At 48.0% G+C, this 21,923-nt stretch overlaps 1 protein-coding gene across 1 annotated transcript in view; it reads right to left on the minus strand.

Moving 5' to 3' along the window:
• Positions 1–21,923, minus strand: part of LOC146863421 (histone H3-like centromeric protein A) — a 307,361-nt gene that overhangs the window by 129,362 nt on the left and 156,076 nt on the right. The window contains exon 3 of the mRNA XM_085642847.1: positions 17,926–18,047. Coding sequence (XP_085498973.1) covers positions 17,926–18,047 — 122 coding nt within the window. The remainder of the gene's footprint in view (positions 1–17,925; positions 18,048–21,923) is intronic.

Here is a 21,923-nt window from a genome sequence, read left to right on the forward strand (position 1 = left end):
AGTCCCTTTTCCTCTGCAGGATGCTCACCATTTCGGCCTTGAGTCTCCTCTTCTTCCTTCCCATCTCGGCAGCCTGTTCGGCGTTGAGGTTTGGAGCGATTTGCTTTGAGGTCGTCAACGTCAAAGTAGTTGTTGGCCCTTTTTTTCTCAGCACCGAGGTGTCCTTTTCAAGGGCATCCTTCGACGACCTAGATATTTCGTGGGCTTCACCGTCTGGGAGTCCTTTTTGAAGAATCCGCTGGGCTGTTTGTCCATGGGTGCTGTTGCTTTTGCCGAGTGTTTCAGTGGCAATGCTCCCTTCGAGGGCTTTGCTTCACTCCTACGAGTGTCGCTCGGGGCTTTAGCTTCACCCTTTCGAGTGTCGCTCGCGAGTCTGGGGGTCGATGACTCCCTTACCTCCTTCGATGTCTTTTTCTGGACCTCGACGACCGTGCAGTCTTCTGGTCCCTCTGCGATGTTGTCTTCCTCGCCACTGGAGAGGCCCAAGTCTCGGAGCAAAGGAGGTGGCCCCTGCCCCTGCATGGTGTGGTTCGCCCTTCTCTGTCTCTCTCTTACTTATATTCTGGAAGAGACAGGTTTTTTGTGATTTGCGGAAACTGAACGAAGTGAGGGGGGGCTATTCCACAGTTTCGCAGCATTAAAGGAAACGACTCCCTCCACACTTTTCTCCCCTGATGATTGGTGCTGTAGCTAAATGGGCATTAAAGGACCGTAGGGATCTGCCTGTTCTGTAAGGGAAGAGTAGAGACAGAGATTAATGGCCCTTTATCAAGAAATGCCTTACGGGCGATGCAGAGTGATTTATATTTTATCCTACTCTGTGTGAGAAAGTGGGTTTCTGTTGCAGTAAACCCCCTCCCCCCCTTTTTTTTTGTTGCCAGACTACTGATGCTCTTTTACTTGATGTGCCCCAGGGCCTGTGTTCTTTCCCCAAAACAAAACTCAATTGGCAACTCTGGCCACAGGAAGGTCCCTGGTAAATGGTACCCCATGTACCCCGGGCACTGTGACCAGAGAAGGCTCCTGAGGCTGCAGCACCAATTGTGCCACCCTTAGGAGCCCTGTACCTTTTCACAAACCTGTACCTTTTCACAAGCACACTGCCTTGCAGGCAGCGTGTCTTGGTGCAGATCAAAAGTGAAAAGTCGATATGGCACACTTCCCTGTGTGCCATGCCTACAAACCACTGCCATGGCCTAGGTCAGTCACCCCTCTAGCTGGGTGCACTATGACAGTGGTGAGGGCACAGATGCATGAGCCCTGTGCCCCTACAGTGTCTGAGTCCATTCTCAGACATTGTAAGTGCAGTGCACCATTAAAGAGTATATGGTGCTGGGAGGTTGTCATTACGAACTCCACAGTACCATGATGGATACACTGAAGTCTGGGAAGTTTGGTATCAAACTTCTCAGCACATTGTACCCATACTGATGCCAGTGTGGGTTTCAATGTAAAACACACGACAGAGGGCATTTTAGAAATGCCCCCTGAACCCGACCCACAACCAGTGTCCCGACTGAGTGGCTGCTTAGGCTGCCACCCACCAGACATTTTGCTGGACCCCTGGGCCGGCAACAATCGACATCCTGGGACGAAGTTCTAGGTCCCCTCCCCCAGGATGGGCAGGAGAAGCTTCAAAGGCCTGCCGCCTTTGTGGACTTCTCCAGACCACTTGCTGTACTCAGCAACTGGTCCCCACTGGATCTACTCCCCACTTAGAGCGGGAGAACCGGCGGGAAAAACAAGTGAGGAAGAGAGGTGTGCCCAACTCTGCCAACTCCATCCCTAAGGTGGAGGAGGCGAGGTGAAGCACAACCTCGAGTCCCTACCATCTTGAGGATGGGGGACCCAGCCAACCAGGGACATCGTCCTGCCCCCTCCCACTGGAGAGTGGCAGAATAGGGGGTGTACCCACCACAGGGAATGGACCCATTGGTCCCTGCCCTTTACCTACCTGTAATGTCCCTAAATTTAGTATTTATTTGCACCCTGAACCTTCCTTCCTCATATCCAGCAACAACAAGAAAAGAAGAGAATAAGGACGAAAAGCTGTGCAGAGCTAACAAGAGGACAACGCCCACTGACTTGGCTACAGCCCTACAGGCCTGTCTCCCCTCGAACCTGCTCCTGCGAAATCCTGGCGTGTCCAGCAGCCAGCAACCTCAAAAACCACAGAGGACCTGCCTGCCTTCACTTTCCAAGCTGTTTCTCCCGTGAACACCGGACGTGTTCGAACTGCAGCTTCTGGTGCCAGCCAGGAACCGTGAATCCCACACACTCTGCACCCGCCGAATCCGGCCCGAGCTCAAGTGGACAAATACCACGAGGAGGTCCCCCCGGCGATCCTGACCCGAGATCCGGCGACCCCATACCTGCCTCCAGCCTCCTGACGACGCCTGCAGCCTCAATCCAGAGGACCCCCCCTACCGCGACCAGAGCGGGTAAGAAAATCTTACGTCCCAGGGGACCCCTGCACCGGACGCCCCTCGGCCTTGTGTGCCCAACCCAGCGGTGCCTAACCAACCCTCTACATCTCTACTTACCCCTCGAAGTGGTGGTCACTCCTGGAAGATCCTCGTCCCGAGCCTGCAGTGTTTCTTTGCCCCGGAGAATCCCCATTGAAATCAACAGGGCACCCGACCTCAAAACAGCACCCTGCACCAGGCCGCCCTAGTGCAGCTGAGGGTGACCCTTTGGTGCTAACTTGGTCCTCACCTTCCCATGAGCTTAAGCCTAGGAGCTCTGCTCCCACAACCCCGTGGCCTGCTTGCCAGCAGCCACCAACCGGAGTCCCCCTATCATCCATAGGATAACAATGGGCCTCAACACTCTGCACCCGGCCACCCCAGTGCCACTGGGGGTGCAACAACAGTGCATCACTGACCCTGGGAGACCCCCGAGTCTTGCCCCAGAACCCTAACTTCAAAGACTGAATACTTACCTCGAAGCCGATAACCTGTTTTTCCGCATAGGATAACATGGACACTTTTTCTCCCAACAAGTGTCGACTTTTGAAAACTAAGAATATTCCATAAAAATCGCACAAATAACCTAACTGAATTTTCTCAACTGTTTGAAGGAAAGGTCCCAGTGCTGAACCCAGGTGTCCAGCACTGAGTAAGAAAAGTAACTAAACAGTGACTTTCCTGCAAAGTGAATTTCCTCCCATAGGATAAGAAAACAAGTTACTTACCTGTAACTACAGTTATCCAGTATTGGTATCTTTCATAGATTCACATGCCTGAATCATTCCCCGTAGCCGAGGCGGGAGTCCCCGGTAAATAAAAAAGTAGTGCCAAAATGTTAGTAGTAGTAGTAGGCCCAAAGAAAAGGCCAAAAAGCCTATATCTTAGCAGTCTATCTACCGCCTTATGCAAAAGGAACCAAGAATTTGGTAACAACCAATCAGACACCAGCACCCTTCTAGAACCCTCTCAGCAGAGCCAGTTCTCCTCAGATTTTCGTAGCACAAGTGGGAAGTGAACGTCCCAAAATATAGAACTGACTCTACGGGGAGGAGGGTGGGTGCATGTGAATCTATGAAAGATACCAATACTGGATAACTGTAGTTACAGGTAAGTAACTTGTTTTCTTATCCAGTATTGGGGTATCTTTCATAGATTCACATGCCTGAATCAGAATAGCGAGCAGTATACCAAGTATACAGTCGTTTGCGGATGGTGGGAGACTAGTGCTGATACTCCCAAGTTGCATCCACAGCTTATTAATAAGAGGTATAAGAAAGAATCTTCAAATTCTAAACATGCAAGCCATAAAGAGGAAACAGCATGTAATGCAATAACATTGAAAATGAAAGCAAATCCTTATTGTAACACATTGCATTGTTATACCAAAGATATCCACATCTTACATCTTAAAATATGAAAAGGGTACCTGAAGATATCTCAAAGAAACAGATGTCGTAGTACAGCTTGCCCAACTGCTGCATCATCACGATGCGTAGATTGGAGGCAGTAATGTCTTGTAAAAGTGTGGACATTTTTCCATGTCGCAGCACGGCAGATATTTTCTAGAGTCACACCAGCAAACAATGCTGTAGACGCTGCTACTGTTCTCGTGGAATGGGCCTTGGGTTTCCTCAACAAAGGCCTGCGAGCCTTGTCATGGCAGAAAAGTATTGTAGATGCTATCCATCTGGCAATGGTGGACTTTGTAACCGCCTTTCCCAGGGTAGTCTGGCCATAAGCCACAAATAATTGATCGGACTTTCTAAGGTTCTTTGTTTTCAGAAGATAGAATTTAAGACATCTCTTGATATCGAGAGAATGTAAGGCTCGTTCCACTGAAGGACGGAACGAGCAAAATGTCCGTCCCTCCTTACCTTGGTGTCTAAGCAGTAATGCTTTGCGAAAGTGTGAAGGGAGGCCCAAGTTGCCGCCCTACAAATGTCCTCCACAGGAACACCTCTAGACAAAGCGGAAGTGGAAGACTTAGCTCTAGTAGAATAAGCCCTTAAACCCTCTGGGGGTTCGGTTCCTTACCAGCCAAAGAGTAGCATATCTTGATGCACAAGACAATCCTTCTGGAAAGGGTGCGCTTGTGCACCGCTCTGCCTTTCCTGCAGCCAGCAAAGATCACGAAGAGCTGGTCATCAACTTGAAAGTCTTTTGTCCTGTCAAGGTAGAAGCTCACCGCCCTCTTAGGATCCAGATGGTGCAGCCGCTCCTCCTCCCTGGAAGGGTGAGGGGGGAGGATAGAAGGTAGGGAGGGTAATGGACTGCCCCAGATGGAAGGGAGTTACCACCTTAGGCAGAAAAGCAGCCCTGGTCCTGAGTACCATCCTTTCAGCATGAACGGTCAAGAACGGGGGTTTTGAACTAAGAGCTTGAAGCTCACTTACCCTCCTTGCCGAGGTAATTGCAATAAGAAAAACCGTCTTGAAAGACAACAGTCTCAAGGGACACTTGTGTAAGGGCTCGAAGGGAGAACCCATCAGATAAGTTAAGACCATATTTAAGTCCCATTGATGCACAATAAAAGGAGTAGGAGGAAACTTATTTGTAAGGCCCTTTAGAAATCGTAAAACAATAGGCGATTTGAACAGTGATGGATGATCCGGCAAACAAAGGAATGCTGACAAGGCTGAAAGATACCCCTTTACAGTGGCTACAGCAAAACCTTGCTGAGCAAGAGAAAGGGCAAACTTAAGAATGTCAGATAAACAAGCCCTCAATGGATCAATAGATTTCTCCCCGCACCAGAGCACAAATTTAGACCACCTATAGGAATAGATAGATTTGGTGGAATGACGTCTGGCAGGCAAAATTACGTCTACTACGTCAGGTGGGAGAGAAAAAGAATTCAGGTTGCCCCGTTCAATCTCTAGGCATGAAGGTGTAAGCTCTGGAGGTGGGGGTGTAGAACCTGCCCCTCCATCTGAAAGAGAGGAGGTCTGCCCTGAGAGGGAGACGGAGCGGAGGGCACGAGGAGAGGTGGAGAAGATCCGCATTCCACACCCTCCTTGGCCAATCCGGGGCGATCAATAAGACTTGGGCCCGGTCTTGGCGAATCTTCCTCATAACCAGAGGAATCAAGGGTATGGGACAAAACGCGTAAAGGAGTTGCGAGTCCCAACTCAACTGAAACGCGTCCCCCACTGCTCCCTGCATCGGATACTGGAGACTGCAGAAAGACGGGCAGTGAGCGTTCTCGTGAGTGGCAAACAGGTCCACCCGAGGAGTTCCCCACATCCGGAAAACGTGACGAACCACCTCTGGATGAAGCCTCCACTCGTAGTCGGCGGAGAACTGCCGACTGAGACTGTCTGCACGTTCAGAACTCCGGCCAGGTTTGCCATCAGACAAATCTGATGGTCCTGAGCCCAGGACCATAGGCAGGGCCTCTCTGCAGAGACAAAGAGACCCCACTCCTCCCTGCTTGTTGACATACCACATCGCGGTAGTGTTGTCCGTCAGGACTTGAACCGACTGACCGCGAAGGGAAGGGAGGAAGGCCTTGAGTGCCAAACGTATCGCCCGCAATTCAAGAAGGTGGATGTGAAGCAACCTTTCCTCTGGAGACCAAAGACCCTTGATCTCCAGATCCCCCAGATGAGCACCCCACCCTAAAGTGGATGCATCCGTTATTACTGTGGCCACCGATGGAGGTAGATGGAAGGGCTTTCCTTGAGACAGATTGCCCCCACACTCCACCAAGACAGATCCGCCGCAGCTTCTCTGGAGATTCTCACAGACTCCCTGAGATCTCCTTTGTGCTGATAACACTGCCTGCGGAGGCACCACTGGAGCGCCCTCATGTGCCAGCGTGCATGGTTGACCAACAGAATGCAGGAAGCAAACAGACCGAGCAGGCGAAGGACCTTCAGGACTGGAACGACCGCCCCATTGTAAAACAAAGGAATCATTTCCTGTATGTCGAGAATCCTTTGTGGAGGTGGGAATGCGCGACACACAGTAGTGTCCAGTATTGCCCCTATGAACAGGTTGCGCTGAGAGGGCACAAGGTGAGATTTGGGCACGTATATTGAAAAACCCAATTTGTATAACAGCTGAGTTGTAACCTGCAGATGATGAAGCACCTTCTCTGGCGACTCCGCTTTGATCAGCCAGTCATCCAGATAGGGGAAGACTGAAATCCCCGACCTTCTGAGATGGGCTGCCACCACTGCCATCACCTTGGTGAAGACTCGAGGTGCAGTAGTAAGACCAAATGGAAGGACCGCAAACTGATAATGTTGCGACCCTACTGTAAACCGGAGATACTTCCTGTGACACTTCAGGATGGGGATGTGGAAATACGCATCCTGTAAGTCGATCGACACCATTCAGTCCTCCTGATTCAGCACCTGAAGAACCTGCGCAAGGGTGAGCATCTTGAACTTCTCTTGCTTCAGATAAAGATTCAAGATCCTGAGGTCCAATATCGGACGCAACCTGCCGTCCTTTTTCGGAATCAGGAAATACCGGGAGTAGCACACCTGACCCCTCGCCTGCTCTGGAACCACCTCTATCGCGCCTTTTTTTTTTTGTAACGTCAGGACTTCCTCCTGCAGGAGAAGACGGTGGTCCTCCGAGCAAGCACCTTGACAAGGAGGGTAATTTGGAGGAAATTCCCGAAAGGGAAGGGCATACCCATTTTCTACAAGATCCAGAACCCAAAAGGTCTGTAGTAACCAATTCCCAATCTTGTAGAAAATGGGTAAGCCGGCCCCCCACAGGACCAACACGATCCAGAATGGTGGATCTGGGGCTGCTTTGCGGTGGTGGGAGGGGCTGAGGAGGAAGAGGAGGAAGAGGAGGAGGAGAGCTGACTACCTAGAGAGCGACCCCTGAGTCTGCCTCTGTAGCCCTTATACAGAGTGCCTTGTTGCTGTTGCTGCTGCTGCGGCTGCTGGGGCTGCCTGCAAGTACGAAAGGTAGACCTCCCAAAGCCCCTGTACCTCTTGAACGAACCCCTTGACTGGTATTGAAGGCCCAAAGATTTAGCCGTAGCCTTACTTTCTTTAAAACGTTCAAGTGCAGCATCCGCCTTCTTGCCAAAGAGTCCGGAGCCATCAAAAGGCAAGTCCAACAGCGTTGATTGAACATCAGGGGAAAACTCCGATGACTTAAGCCACGCGCTCCTCCTAGTGGCAACAGAAGATCCCATGACTCTTGCTACCGAGTCAGCTGTGTCCAATCCACTCTGTATCACCTGACGCGCTGCCGCTTGGGCATCCGAAAGGACCTCATTAAAACCAACCCTATCCTCCTCTGATAGTTTTGGGGCTAGGTGCTTCGCTGAATCCATGAGCGCATGAATATAGCGTCCCAAGAGGCAAGTGGCAGTCGTAGATTTAAGGGCCATGCTGGCCGAAGAAAAGACCTTCTTGGCCGACTGATCCAGTTTTTTAGCCTCCCTGTCACTCGGGACCTGGGGAAACGAACCTGTAGATTTCCTTGAACATGCAGGCTGAACCACCAGACTCTCAGGAGACGGGTGAGAAGTTAAAAATTCTGGGTCCCCCGTTGCTGCCCTATACCTCCTGGCAATGGTTTTCGAAACTGCCGGAGCAGAAAAGGGCTTACGCCACACCTCCATCATTGTCTCTATGATGGCTTCGTTTAAGGGAAGTAAAGGCTCAGAAACAGTAGTGGGAGAGTGCAGCACCTCCGTTAAAATGTTCGGCTTGAATTCAGCTGAAGGCAACTGCAGATCTAAAAGTTCAGCTGCTTTTCTTATGACCGCATGGTATGGTGCCACATCCTTTGAAGGTGCATCAGAAGGAGGAGTAATCTCCCATTCAGGAGACAAGTCCAGGCCACTAGCCTCCTTCAATTTCTCAAAAACATCATCTGACTCCATGAGCTCCCCTTCTTCTACCGCCTCCATTAGATATCTTTGCTCATCCAACACTCTCTGAGCCTCCCTCCTAGACCTGATTCTTACAACCGGCGTCGGTGGCGCCTTGATCTAATCAGACGGCGCCGGCGGCGAACGAGGATCCACAGGAGCAGCCAGCGTCGAGCGAGGTAGAGATTGCGCCTGTGAAGAAGGGAGCGGCGTCGACGTCCTCGGCGCCGGTAGATGCCAAGACGGCGTCGCCGGAAAAAATGGCATGAAGGGGGCCTGAGGATAGGCTTGAGGAACCCCCAAACTGAAGGCCATAGGACCCAAAGGTGCACCAGAGGTGTACATGGCTCTGGAGAATACCCCGTACATTGCATTAAAATAATGCGTGGGGTCCTGACCTGGTCCAGGGAAAGCAGGATACTGTTCAGGTATCACCGGACTCGGGCCAACCGGCGCCGACGGTGGAATCTGCGGGGCCGAAGGTTCACCCGGAACTGGAAGCTCCTCAACCGGAGCCGGGGACGAAGCCGGAGATGGAGCCGGCGCTTTTTCTGGTGAAGCCACAGGTGAAGACAGGCCAACAGGTGAATCCGGAACGGGAGAGGGAAATACAAAGTCCTTACGGCGTCGAGTGGGCGACTTCGATCAATCAATCAATCAATCACATAATTTGTAAAGCGCACTGCGTACCCGGTAGGGTTTCAACGCGCTGGGTGGGGGGAGGGGATGTGCTGTTACTGGTCGAAGAGCCAGGTATTGAGTTGTCTCCTGAAAGATAGCAAGTCTTCGGTTTGTCGCAGGCGAGGGGGAGGGTGCTCCAGGTCTTGGCGGCGCGATGGGAGAAGGACTTGCCTCTGGAAGTGGTTCTCCGGATGCGTGGGGTCGTGGCCAGGGCGTGGTCAGCGGAGCGGAGGTTCCTGTTGGGTACGTAGAAGGAGAGTCGACTGTTGAGATAGGCTGGGCCGGTTTTGTGGAGTGCTTTGTGTGCGTGGATCAGGAGTTTGAAGGAGATTCTTTTGTCGACGGGGAGCCAGTGCAGGTTCCTCAGGTGGGGGGTGATGTGGTCGCGGCGCGGGACGTCGAGGATCAGGCGTGCAGAGGCATTCTGGATTCTCTGTAGTCTGCTGATGAGCTTGGACGGGGCTCCGGCATAGAGGGCATTTCCGTAGTCTAGTCTGCTGCTGACTAGGGCCTGGGTGACTGTTTTCCTCGTGTTGTTCGGGATCCATCTGTAGATCTTGCGGAGCATGCGGAGGGTGTTGAAACAGGTGAAGGAAACTGCGTTGACTTGTTTGGTCATGGAGAGTTTCGAGTCGAGGATGACTCCCAGGTTGCGTGCGTGGTCAGAGGGGGGGGGGACCCCAGTGAAGTGGGCCACCAGGAGTCGTTCCATGCGGAGGGGTTGGATCCGAGGATGAGGATTTCCGTCTTGTCTGTGTTCAGTTTGAGGCGGCTGTCCTCCATCCAGTCGGCGACGGCCTTCATTCCCTGGTGAAGGTTGGATTTGGCGGTGAGGGGGTCCTTTGTGAGGGAGAGGATCAGCTGAGTGTAGTCGGCGTATGAGATTATGTTGAGGTTGTGCTGTCGGGCGTTGCGTGCTAGTGGTGCCATGTAGACGTTGAACAGTGTCGGGCTGAGGGAGGATCCTTGAGGGACGCCACAGATCTTGGAGGCCTCAGATCGGAACGGGGGGAGGCGGACTCTCTGCGTTCTGCCGGAGAGGAAGGAGGTGGTCCAGTCCAGGGCCTTGTGATCTCGGAGCCGTACTCTTATCCGAGTGACGCCGAGAGGAATGCCTCCTCCTCTTCTTGTGCTTCCTGGATTGTGAAGCATGCCCCGAAGTCGATTTCGACGCCGACCTCGATTTCGACCTCGTCCTCTACTTTCTCCGGCCTCTCTCCACTTTCTTCATCCTCGCGATGAAGAGCTTTGCTTCCCTCTTCTTGAGAGCCTTGGAATTCATCTTGCGGCAGCAAGAACATCCCTCTACATCATGGGCCGATGACAGGCACCATACGCAGTCGTCATGTGGATCCGTAATGGACATATGCTTCCCACATTCACGACAGGGTTTGAATCCTGACTTCTTTGTCGACATTTTCACAAACAAAGTAACAGTGAAGCTACAGATAGAGATTCCTGAAATCCGTTGGCGTCGACGGCGCGGAAAAAAGGGAACTGACGTTATCACGCCGACGAGGTCTTCTTATGGAGCCGGTGACGTCAGCAGAGTCGCGAGCGCAGCCGTGTCTGTGACGTCGTCTTCGACCTCATCGGCGTGGACTGCTACAAAAGTTTCCGAATGTTGCTGGCGCAGGGGATATTTACAAGGTGAGGAATCCACTGGCAGATGTATCCATCAGAAAACTTTTTACTATCAGACAATAGCAATCTTAAGTGGGAGTTTTGGATGTGAGGAACTGCTGATTGTTTTATCCAGGCTGTCAATGTAAGTGCCTGCTTATGACTAGGAAGAGTATGGAAGGGTGGTGAAAAGTGTAAACGATGGCGCAGGCCTAGTATTTCCGAAGAGTATGGAATTGTGGTGGCAAGTGTAAATGAATGCACAGGGCTAGTATTTCCAAAGAGGAGATGGCTAAGGCCAGCCAAGAGGATAAAATGCAGGGAATTGTGGCAACATTTATGAGAAACAGGAAAGAACTGTGTGCATCTTTCTTTAATTTTATGGGATAGCCAATGATTTATCTGTCCACAGTGGCCTGTTCTACAGAAAATAAGTAGTGGTGGTGGCAGATGGGCCAATGGAGAGAATATTAGTGCTTGCACATGTAGGTCAACCAGAAATGAGTGTGACAAGAAGGAGAATTAAATAAGATTTTATTTTTGGAACCTGGACTAGATTGTAGCATGGAAAAAACAATGTGAGAACCTTCATTTCAACATCTTACAGTGATGAAGCACGAAAGATAATAGTGTATTCCATCAATAATGTCAAGGGGATCCAACTACCATGGAAGAATATCGCTTTAGACATTTCTGGAAAATATGGCACTGTAGGGTGGTCCCTAGTGCGATGTTGTTGCACTTTATTATTCCTGTCGGCCAGATAAAGTTTGAGATGCAAGTCAAAATATATAGAATCATTGATTTTTTTAAAGGAGTTATTTGTTTGAGGAGGGTTTCTTAGGAAATTCATTACTGACAGCATAGTCCATATTGTTTCTAGGAAAATTAGAGTGTTTGATATATATGGGAATTATATACCTTTCCACTTCAGTTTATTAAACCCTAATAAATGGCCTGGAGAAAAGCTAGACTTGGGTTATAAAATGTTTACAGTTTATTATGTGAGGATGGCAATGGAACACATGCATGCAAGCACATAAAAATTAAAAGGAAAAAACAGCTAAGCAGGAATATAACCCATCATCCATGAAAAAATAGTAAGACCAAATGAGTTACAAAACCCAAAATCAGCCCTAAGAGCTTTGGAAAACCGCAAGGCGAGTTGGAGTGGAGAACCAAGATGCAGGAATAGAAGAGCCAGGTGTGAAATGAGGGCAAGCCACTACAACAAGAGACACACCCAAAGTCATTCAAAAGTAGTAAATATAGACTTTTTGAGTCCCCTGGGACAAAACTATATCTTATCTATGTTAAGGACTAATATACATTTCCTTCGAGGTATGCCTTAATGTAGCATCTCAGATCATTTTGCAATGCCAGTTCTAAACCTATTTTTCAAACATTTGATAACATCTGCAGTACAATGGGACACTACAAGCACATGTTGAAGAAACTCATGCAGGTTGCCAAATTAACATGCAAACTATTCTAATTTACTTTGCCACAAAATGGGAGGGTATGTTGGCACATCTCAGTGCACCCACAGGGAAATCGCAGGCAGCGATCCTATTTAGAATGAAGAGAGGGACTCTGATTTCCCAAGATACGGATCCTTCGGATCCTTCCCCTCCTGCAATACACAGCCACGTGATAGCAGGAAAAGGCAGAGGACAAAATAATCGGTGGACAGAACACTCAACACCATCACACCTCTGTCAAGGAGAAAAAAATGGCAAAATAAGGGTTCACACAACTATGGCACATCATTTAACCTTGAGCCATATGGTGGCCTACGGTTGAGAACCTATGCTCGTTGACGTCTCCTGTCACCTACAAAATATCAGACTTTCTAAAAGACTCGTTACAGAGATGCACTACAGATTACTTGCAAATTATATATTAATAAAAAGGGAAACGTAGAGTCGCCTCTCCAGAGGCAGGCGTCCCCAAAGAACGTGAGCGTCCTACTCCTAGTATCTGCATTCTGCAACACACAAATGGGATGATAACAGATTCACTGGTAGCTGAAAGAGACAACAGCACAGACTGGCCATAATCTGGCAGCACTCTGGGGCCATGTGACTTCTTGGCACCAGACTGCTTGTTCGGTCTTGTATGCTGCAATGAAGAATTGTTTACTGAAAATTAAAAATAAAGAAACACTAATCAAAATAAGAAGATCAAATCATAAAGCAATTTTAGTTTAGTTGCACGCGTGGGGCAGAAAATGGTGCATAGAGGGCAACGTGTAGTAACAGCAGCACATCTTCAAAGAAAACACTAATACTTTTAGGAATTACATTTATAATAAATATGTATATTTTAGTTAATCATTTTATAACCCCATTGTGCACACACAAAAGGATTACGACATCTTGTTAATGTATTTAACAATTTAGTGTGTAAATACATTAAAGATTTAACATATTTATATATTTCAAATGATATCGGTCACTGCCAGAGTCCTAGATAACATTGTCAAACAAAAGCAAAATCAACTCTGGGGACACACACCCTGACCTGGGCGAGAAGAGGCTGCTGCGTCCCGGCGGAGAGGAGAGGTCGCCCTGAGGCAGTGGAGGGGCGAGAAGAGGATGCGGGCCGAAGTGAAGAGGCTGCAGACCGAAGAGAAGAGGCTGCGGGCAGAAAGAACGTCGTCTGCACCACGGACATAGGAAGCTTCCCAAAAGGCCCTTTAAAAGTCAGCTGTAAAAGCGCTGCGCTTACAGCTGACTTTTAAAGGGCCTGTGCTTCCCGCTGGTGCCGTGCGTGACATCACAGAAGCAGGCACAATCAGAGGCCAGCAGTAAACAGAGAAGCTGGCCGCATGAGCATACGTAGTGAATACGTTTGAGCACGTATTCACTACATATGCTCCTGCGGTCATCTTGTATGTTTACTTGCAGGTTAGGAAATGCAAAATGTAAGGCAAGGTCCGCGGGCCGCCAATAAAGGCTTGCCAGGCCGCTGGAGGCCCGCAGGCCGTAGTACGAGTACCCGTGTTTTAGACAGACCCATCTTCTGAAGCAAAAGAAGCGCATGTATATATGTTAGTACCTGGTGTACACAGGCTTTTATATTATGTAACAATTGTCACACTGAGTTGATTCTGTCTAATAACTCAAGGCTGCTTACACTACTTAGTATCTACTATGTAGAATCTTTGCCCTGCCAGAACCGTTTTCTGCAGAGCCAAAAAAACTTGTGTGGAACATAATGGACACAAGTCGTCAACTTTCACCTGCAGACAGAGCCACTTTTCAATACAAAGATTTATAACATGTTCAATACTTCCACTCACTTATGAAGCATTTGCAGCACGTGTTTTGTAAAAGCTTACACCCATTAGCTGGACACACGCTGTACAAAATTAGGCAGAAAGTAATATGGTAGCTACCTGCCACTATGCCAACTATAAAACAAACTAACACACTCATTGGATGATGTCATATGAGGTGTCATCAGTGATGTCATAAATTATGTCATAGAACTTGTAATGAATGATGTAATATGTGAGGTCATAAGCAGTGCATGGTGGGCGCAAGTTGCTCTGCTAACTATAACTGGTGAATTTGTGTTTTTTTTTAGTTCAAAACATTAATGTTGTCACTGACATTCAACTAACTGTAACCTTTCACTGAATTGTTGAGGTGGTGTTTTTTTTTTTTTTTTTTTTTATAAACAAAAACAGATCCTTTTATGAAACCCAACTATAACCTTACTTTAACCTTTGTGTTTTTTATGTGAATTTCTAGGGCTTTTTTTTTTTTAACAATGTAAAATTTTATTACACTACGTGAAATCAACCCGTTGCCGTGCACAGCCTTTGGTCGTACGCAGCGGGGGGGTGGGCCCTGAAGCAAACCCCCTACAGACAGCCAACCCCATTCAATGCACGGCATTTGACCGAGCACAGCAAAGCATTAACAACTGGGCCTGGCCTGTGGCAACCCACCCGGAGGCATTGTACCCCAAGCAGCTCACGGCCTTTCTTTGTGCATGGAGTGTGGCTGGCCACAGGGCCTTGCTTGCATCCCGGCCCTGCGTCCAGCTCCCCACAGGGAGACTCTGAGGTAGCCAACCCCACCCTGCATACAACCTTGGTCGTGCGTGGAGTCGGGTTAGCCACAGGCCCTGTATTGGTCAGGTTCTGCTTCCAACTCCCCGCAGGCAGCCAACCCCAGGCTGCACACAGCCTTTGGCCATGCGCAGCAGGGTGTTGTCCCCAAGGCCTGGCCTGCCTCCAGGGCCTGTGGCCAAGCCCCCAGCAGGCTGCTAACCCCACATTGTGCACAGGCCACGCCCCCGAAGGGGATGGTGGCCCCAGGGCCGTCCGCTGTTTTAAAAGTAGAGGGGGCATCCTCCCCGAATAAAGGGAGGAGGGACATGTGGGCCCTCTCTCTGAGCCTAATTAGGCCGCAAAGACGCCCATTCCCTGGTGCTGAAATTTAAATAAAAGGGGAGGGAGGCCGGATCCTCCCCCTCTCCCCTGGCCTCATTACGCCCTGGGGACTCCAGCCCCAGGGCTTTTTTTAATTTTAAAGGGGAGGGGGCGCGCAGCCACCCTCTCCAAGCCTATTATAACCCCCAAGGGATCCCATCCCGCAGGGCCGGTCTTCAACTTAAGTGAGTGCCCATCCGGGGCACCCACAGCCAACACATTGCCGGCCATGGGGTGAGCCCTAGGGCCCCTGCAGCCCCAGCTGACTCCCCGCATGGTGCAGGAGCCGGCATTGCTCCCGTTCGGATGGAGCAGCTATTTATGCTGCTCTCTGTGTGGGAGCAATATCTTGTTGCCTTTCCCTGCCACATAAGTGAGGGTAGAGAAACAGAATACAAGTCTGCTTCCTGCGAACCGGTTCCCCAGCTTCGAGGGCGACCGCTTCAGCTATTAGGACACACCTTCCCCCATGATGTATCTTGTAGAGCATCTCTGGCCCCAGGCCCCTCAGAGATGCCCGATCAGGAAGCCACAAGTGCTCTAAAAAGGGCCCCCTCTGTGTAGAGCCAAAGAGAAGGCACATGTGTAAGCACTCCGGGTCAGTCCACACTGCTATCACAGTGTATTGTCTCCCTGGCCAGACACCCAACCCTTCAACCACGCAAGGAGCTCGGGCATCATTGAGACGTCGACAGGCTCCTTGCTCCCCCACGCTGCAGGCTGCCAAATTCGCTCCTAGGAATTCATGCACCGCAAATGATTTCAATCTGCCTTTTTTCCCCTTATTTTATCTTATTTCAATACCTACTAACTATGACATCACTTTAACCTTTGTTTTTTCAGTGAATATTTACGTATATCTATATATACATATATTGTGCAATAGATTACTTTGAAAGCTTCTACAAGGCTAACAGTGCAGTTTATTGGCCAATTCCATACACCTAGTTTTCCCTTTTTAATGTACCATAAATACCTACCAAACTCTCTCACCAAGTTTCCATAATGTCCTAGATCACACACTTCACACATTTATAATACTCTGGTTAGCGCAACGCAAGTTCCACACACACTCTGGGTAGTACGGCATGAGTCCATTTTCTTCAGAGTGTGCAGAGGTGAGACTCTCCCTGGTGTTGATGGATCCTTTTTCGGCCTATACATTACACTGTCTGGGTTGTCTCAAAATGAGAATGCATTAGCGAGGGCAGAGCAGAGATAGTATCCCAGGCCGACGAGCAGGAGGGCAGAAGTGGCAGACGCATTCTGCCTCTGTTTTTTAAAGATGCTCTATTCATTGAAAGGTACTTGATGCCTCCTGCTCTTGACTCTTTGTCGCACTCTTTCTGAGATACCACACCATTCACTGCCTCCGATCTATCTAAGGATCATCAAACCTTTGTGCTTTTGTCAGCGCCTCTGAGGTACAAGTGTTTGAGAAGTGGTCACCAAATCAGAAAAGCCTCCTCGTCCTCCCTTTCAAAAGAAAAATAATAAGTGTGCATTATAGGACTGATAAACATAAATATCAAAAGGGTTAGATCATCTGAGGAGCAACGTTTGCGGGTATAGTGAGCAGCATGTTGCTTCAGAGCCATAGGATGTCTGTGCTAGGGGCTGTTAACTTGTACATTGAAACACCTGGAAGTTTGCAATGGTGTGTGCTCACTCAGCCCTTTCTGAAAGCCCAAGCATGTACTGAATGAATCAAAGTTTGCTGTTACCGACTGTCCCAGCAAATCCAGAAGGCTTACTCGCCCTAACCAATTCTGATTAAAAGAAGGTGGACCTTGAAGTCTTCTGTATACTCAATGTAAATTCCAAACCTATGTGCGGACCTTTAGATTAGTCATGCAAGGAAGACGGCTGTGGAGGATTGAAAGGAGAGGGCGGCACCCCCGGCACTTGTCCTCCTACCCCTTGTGGTCAGTTCCATAGGGCACTTGTGTGGAAAATCTTATTAAGCACCTATATCCCATTAGGATGGCTGTAAGGGACATCTACCAAAAAAGGAATTCTCTAAACGGTGCATATAGCTTCATTGTGTGTAGTCTGCTTATTTTCACAAGTTGCCTGCCCAGGGTGTGAACACAGGGCTGGAGTATTAGCACAGAGCCTCTCGCAGGACGATGCACAAGAAATCCAGTCCTGTGAGACGTGGTGGGTAGCTGGGGGTGAAGCCCATTATAAAAGGTTAAAGCAGCATTCCCCGGTGCTGCTTGTTCTGGATTTCAAGTCAGAGATCCAAAAGGGTCCCTGTCAGACCTTAACCTGTCAACTAGTGAACCAACAATAAGAGAACCAAACCAGCAGAACCATAATAGAGGTTAACTCACATCTAGGGATTTAGGCAGTTTTCGTAAAGCTTGAAGAAAGCAATCCTAGTGAGCTGCATGTAGTGAGCTGCTTGCAACAAGCAGCATCACAAATACTCCGAAACCCTATGTGTTCCTGTTCAGCACCCACTCCACCTGCAGCACTTCCTCATCCATTGTAGGGGAAGCTCAAAGCAGAACTATCAAGACACAACCAGAAACTTGAATCTGGCACAAGCAGTTCACGTTACTGCACAACCTATGTGCTTGCAATGTGCTGATGCTAGGCATTGTGGTGTTCACCAAAATCAAGGACCAGACCAGACTCTTCCATTAAAGCGGCGAAAAGAAAACACATCCCTATAGTACCCATTATGGCTCAGTAAACGAGGAGAAATCTGAAGGGACGAGAGGTACTGCAACAGGTTCAACACAGCGGCACAAAGTAGTTGTTTAGTTTGGCATCTAGAACTTCAATCTAGCTATAACATGTGAACTACTATGAATCCTGAACTCTCGACCACAGGTGAAAAAAAGAGGCTCAAGTACCAGCCTGGAGAAGGGAAGCTTGTGAATGAGCAGCTGTGTGCTCTTCTGGTATTGTCGGATCTCCATCAATGCCCGCGTGCCTGGCCGATATCTTCTTCTCAGAGGAGACCCTTGTTCAGCACCTACAGGGAAAGAATACAGGATGGTCTTTCATTAGTATATCATTCTATTACAGCAATCCGCTCCATTTACACTAGGTGACAGCACAACACCAGCATTTAGTACCTGTACCACAGCAATGTCTGTAACATTTTATTGCGTGCTAGGTTACGTAGATAAACGCAAGATCAGGACTTGAAGCTCTTTAAATGCTGCTATGCAGCCTGCTGAAATTCCTATACCTCGGAACTGCAGCTCTTCAGCAGCCAACCTGTCAAGTGCAAAAACTATGGGTTTGTGTAGAAAATTTGTGTTTGAACCCTGGAGAGTAATTATATATACAGCAGCTGCACTGTACTAAATGGGTCTGTCCACAGTTCAGGAAACCAATGCTGCCTGGGGCAAGCCTGAGCTATCCGCATCATGAGAATTATCTGCTCATCTTCCATGGTGGTACTGGGTTTAAAGGAAGTGGAGGGAAGGCATAAAGCACTCTAACTTGTGCTGAATGCTAGCCCTTGGGACCCCAGCCAAGGCCATCAACTTGAGAATTTCAACCTTTTTGTGTTGTGTGCAGATTTAGATTCCGTATATAGGTTTCCCGATTTATCCCAAAACCAGACCCTTAAGTCTTTAGGAATTTCCCTCTGCTTGAATATGGATTTCTCTAAGAACTCATTAAGTATGCATGAACATCTATTCCTTAGGGGTTCATTCATGACATTCCGCTGCCCGACTTTTACGTCAATACTGGCATTCCTAGACACCTTCAAGGTATAAATATACCAGCACTTGCCTTGGCAAATTGCGGTTCCCGGAGGATTCGATCTAACCCAGACTATACGGATTGCCACGGCAAGTTCAGAAGGAGATCGAGTTCCAGCCTGATGCACTGACCTGACGCTGCCATCCTCCTCGCAGAGAATCCAGCTCCAGTGCACTCCGACTTCCCTTGCGGGGGGTTAGACTACCGAGTCCAGAAAAGATTCCAACCGCTCTCATTCTCTGGTATGGAGCTGACTAGAACTTAGAGAAACTTTTGGCAACTCTTGGCTAAACTGAAATATAGCTTGCTATACTTTAGAAACAGCACCTACTTCAAACCTCGTACTGCACTTAGGTTGGGTACACTGGGGTAGAACAATTAAGAAGCATCAGATGAGTATCACATTTTAGCTTATGTTATTTATGTATGTATTTTGATTAATATGTCATAGCTACAAACCATGCTATTGCAATATTATTTTATCTTACTGCTAACCTCGTACATATTGTACCTCGCAGTCTGTCTTACGATTGTAGCAATTCATATCTCTTGCATGAAGAATAAGACTGTTCAATAAACCCTTTTATTGAAACGCCAGTCTCTCTATTTCTGTGCAACTGCAGAAACGAAGCATGCACGATTGACTGAGTGAAACTGTTACCTATTGTTTCCACGATTCTGAGACTGTTCCGATTCTAAAGGGAAACAAAGTTGTCATGTTAATTCGGTTGTCAGAGACCAATCCCTTTTTGTATAATCGAGAAGTTTCTAGTGACCTCGGAGTTAGCTGGCATACACAAGTAATTAAGTTTAATATACTCGATAGAGACATACTGACCTTAGTCCTATGTCAAATCTTAAGTGTATGTTATTCCAATGCGCAGAGCCTATCAGGGATATAGGAACTACACTACATGGCGCCCAACGGTTTGGTAAGGCACTAATTTAACGCTAGATACTGAAGTAACTCAGTCGTGCTTTTCTCAGAGACCCTCTACTCCTAAAACTCCATAAGACGTCTGGAGTGGGTAGGGATAATATCCGCCATAGCTGAGTAGGACGAAAGTCCTATGTATTAGCTGTTTGATTTGTTCAACGTTGAAACGATAGTGTTCCAAAATGTTGTGCACCTTATCTTTGTTCCCTTGAAACTTGCTCTGCATTTTTCATTTCAACATGTCCGAAAACGGCACAAACACCGATACTGGTGGAGCTGCGGCTGACCAAGTCGCAGCAGCTTTTAATCGTACTGGTTTTCAAGAAACCGACGAGGATGCTATAAACATCCATCAAAATTTAAGGAGAGCCATCGCTCTAAGACTTATAAAACATGGCCTAACACCAAGAGGTGGTAGAGTAGTTTTTATGATAGAGGCACATGAATCTCACCAGACAGAGGTATTCTACTCATGGATAGTATTCCCAGAATCAAATCCAGTAATACACTTGTTTCACTTCTACAAAGAAGAACCACCTAAGGAATATATTCCTTTCGAGGATATTGAAGTTCCACTCACATACCAGGAGCATGAGCTCTGGTTTAAAGGCGCCCTAAAACCTTACAATCACATTACCAGGCTCGGTCCACTAGGTAGACCAGGAGCAACATGGCAGATTTTAGCCGGCTATACACTTCATCCTGACATTGAAGAAATGTCAGATGTGAATCTACTAGCTCAACTCAAGGAGCTAATCAAAATTTATAGACAATTGGTTCAATATGTCATGCGGACTTTTACAGTCCAACCACCATTAACCATTCAAAATCCAGCCCCTCATCAGGGGAATACACTAAAAATCACTCCACAGACTTTACACGCAGTCATGGGAAAAATGTCCACAAAACGTGAACAAATTCCATTCTGGATAGCTCAAAAACTTACTCAAATCGAAGCAGTATTTCCTAATACTAGCCCTTATGAGAAACATAGAATTCTAACAATCTGTTTACCAATGGGGATCACACCACATCTGGAAGACTGCACCACTTGGGGCACCGTCTTTGCTGCAATCTACACAAAAACACATGGTGTTCCGTCCATGGCGGTAATACCAGATGTCCTGAAACAGATTCAAAACGAATACGGGGCAGAGCCTGCTCTGAATTGAAGTATGAAATTACTTAAAAATTTCGACCAGGTCTCAACAATAATATTATCTAATATTAAAGGAGAAGCAGCATCAGTGGCGATCCACCAGAAACGAAGGGAATTTGATGTAACAGAACAACCTCAAGAACTAGCCAGAATAATTGAAAAATCATATGAATTAGGCAGAGACTGTTTGGGAGGGAAACCAGTTAAACCAAAATTGTCTGAAAGTCCTGATAAGGTCTTTACAAAAAACACTCCTACCTCTTCTAAAAAGAAGTGGGAATATAGCAAACAGGATTTCAAAGAGAAGCGTTCTCATTCCCGAGCCAGGTCTCCTCCACAGAAGGAGCCCTCTGAAAGGAGGTACAACCTCAGGAGTAGGGATAGTTTGAGAAAACCTGACAGATAAAGATAATGATACAAGTTCCTCTCGTACCTTTCAGATATCGTCACAGACATCCAAAAGAAGAGGGCGGTCAGAAAACAAAGAAGAACGTGTGAAGTCCAAAGACGATCAACACGTTCAGAAGAATAAGGCAAAACCTCAATTCTCCAAGAAAAAGGTAGCAGGTCTAAAGATCAGACATGCCGAGAATACTGAGAACCCAACTCGGGAACTGAGAGTGGGACCAGACCATGTGGACAGTGCAGCAGAAGTTACAATAGCTCGCCAGAACCTGAAGGGACTTCTGGAGACAGTGGACCTGAATGAAGACATACAAGTTGAGACTGTAGACACCAGGGTTAGTTCTCCACATAGGTTATATGAAATAACACTACGGATGGAGGGAGACATACCAAGAAAAGTGAAAGCACTCTTTTAGGAGCATCTTTCAAAGGGTTATGATATACTTCTAGCAGAACAGGGCTAGCCACCAGAGTTTGTCAGGGAGTGCCTACATGGCGAGGACATCATTATGCCTGCCTTCTCCAACCATGCTCCAATTCATTTAAAATATACATTAGCCAGGAAATGGGCAGTAGCCCAAGCCCCAGCACTGTATAAAAATCATGTAGGATGGGATGAGGACTCACCTCAC

The sequence above is a fragment of the Triturus cristatus genome, chromosome 2_2 (genome assembly GCF_964204655.1).
Source record: "Triturus cristatus chromosome 2_2, aTriCri1.1, whole genome shotgun sequence".
Classification (NCBI taxonomy): Eukaryota; Metazoa; Chordata; class Amphibia; order Caudata; family Salamandridae; genus Triturus; species Triturus cristatus.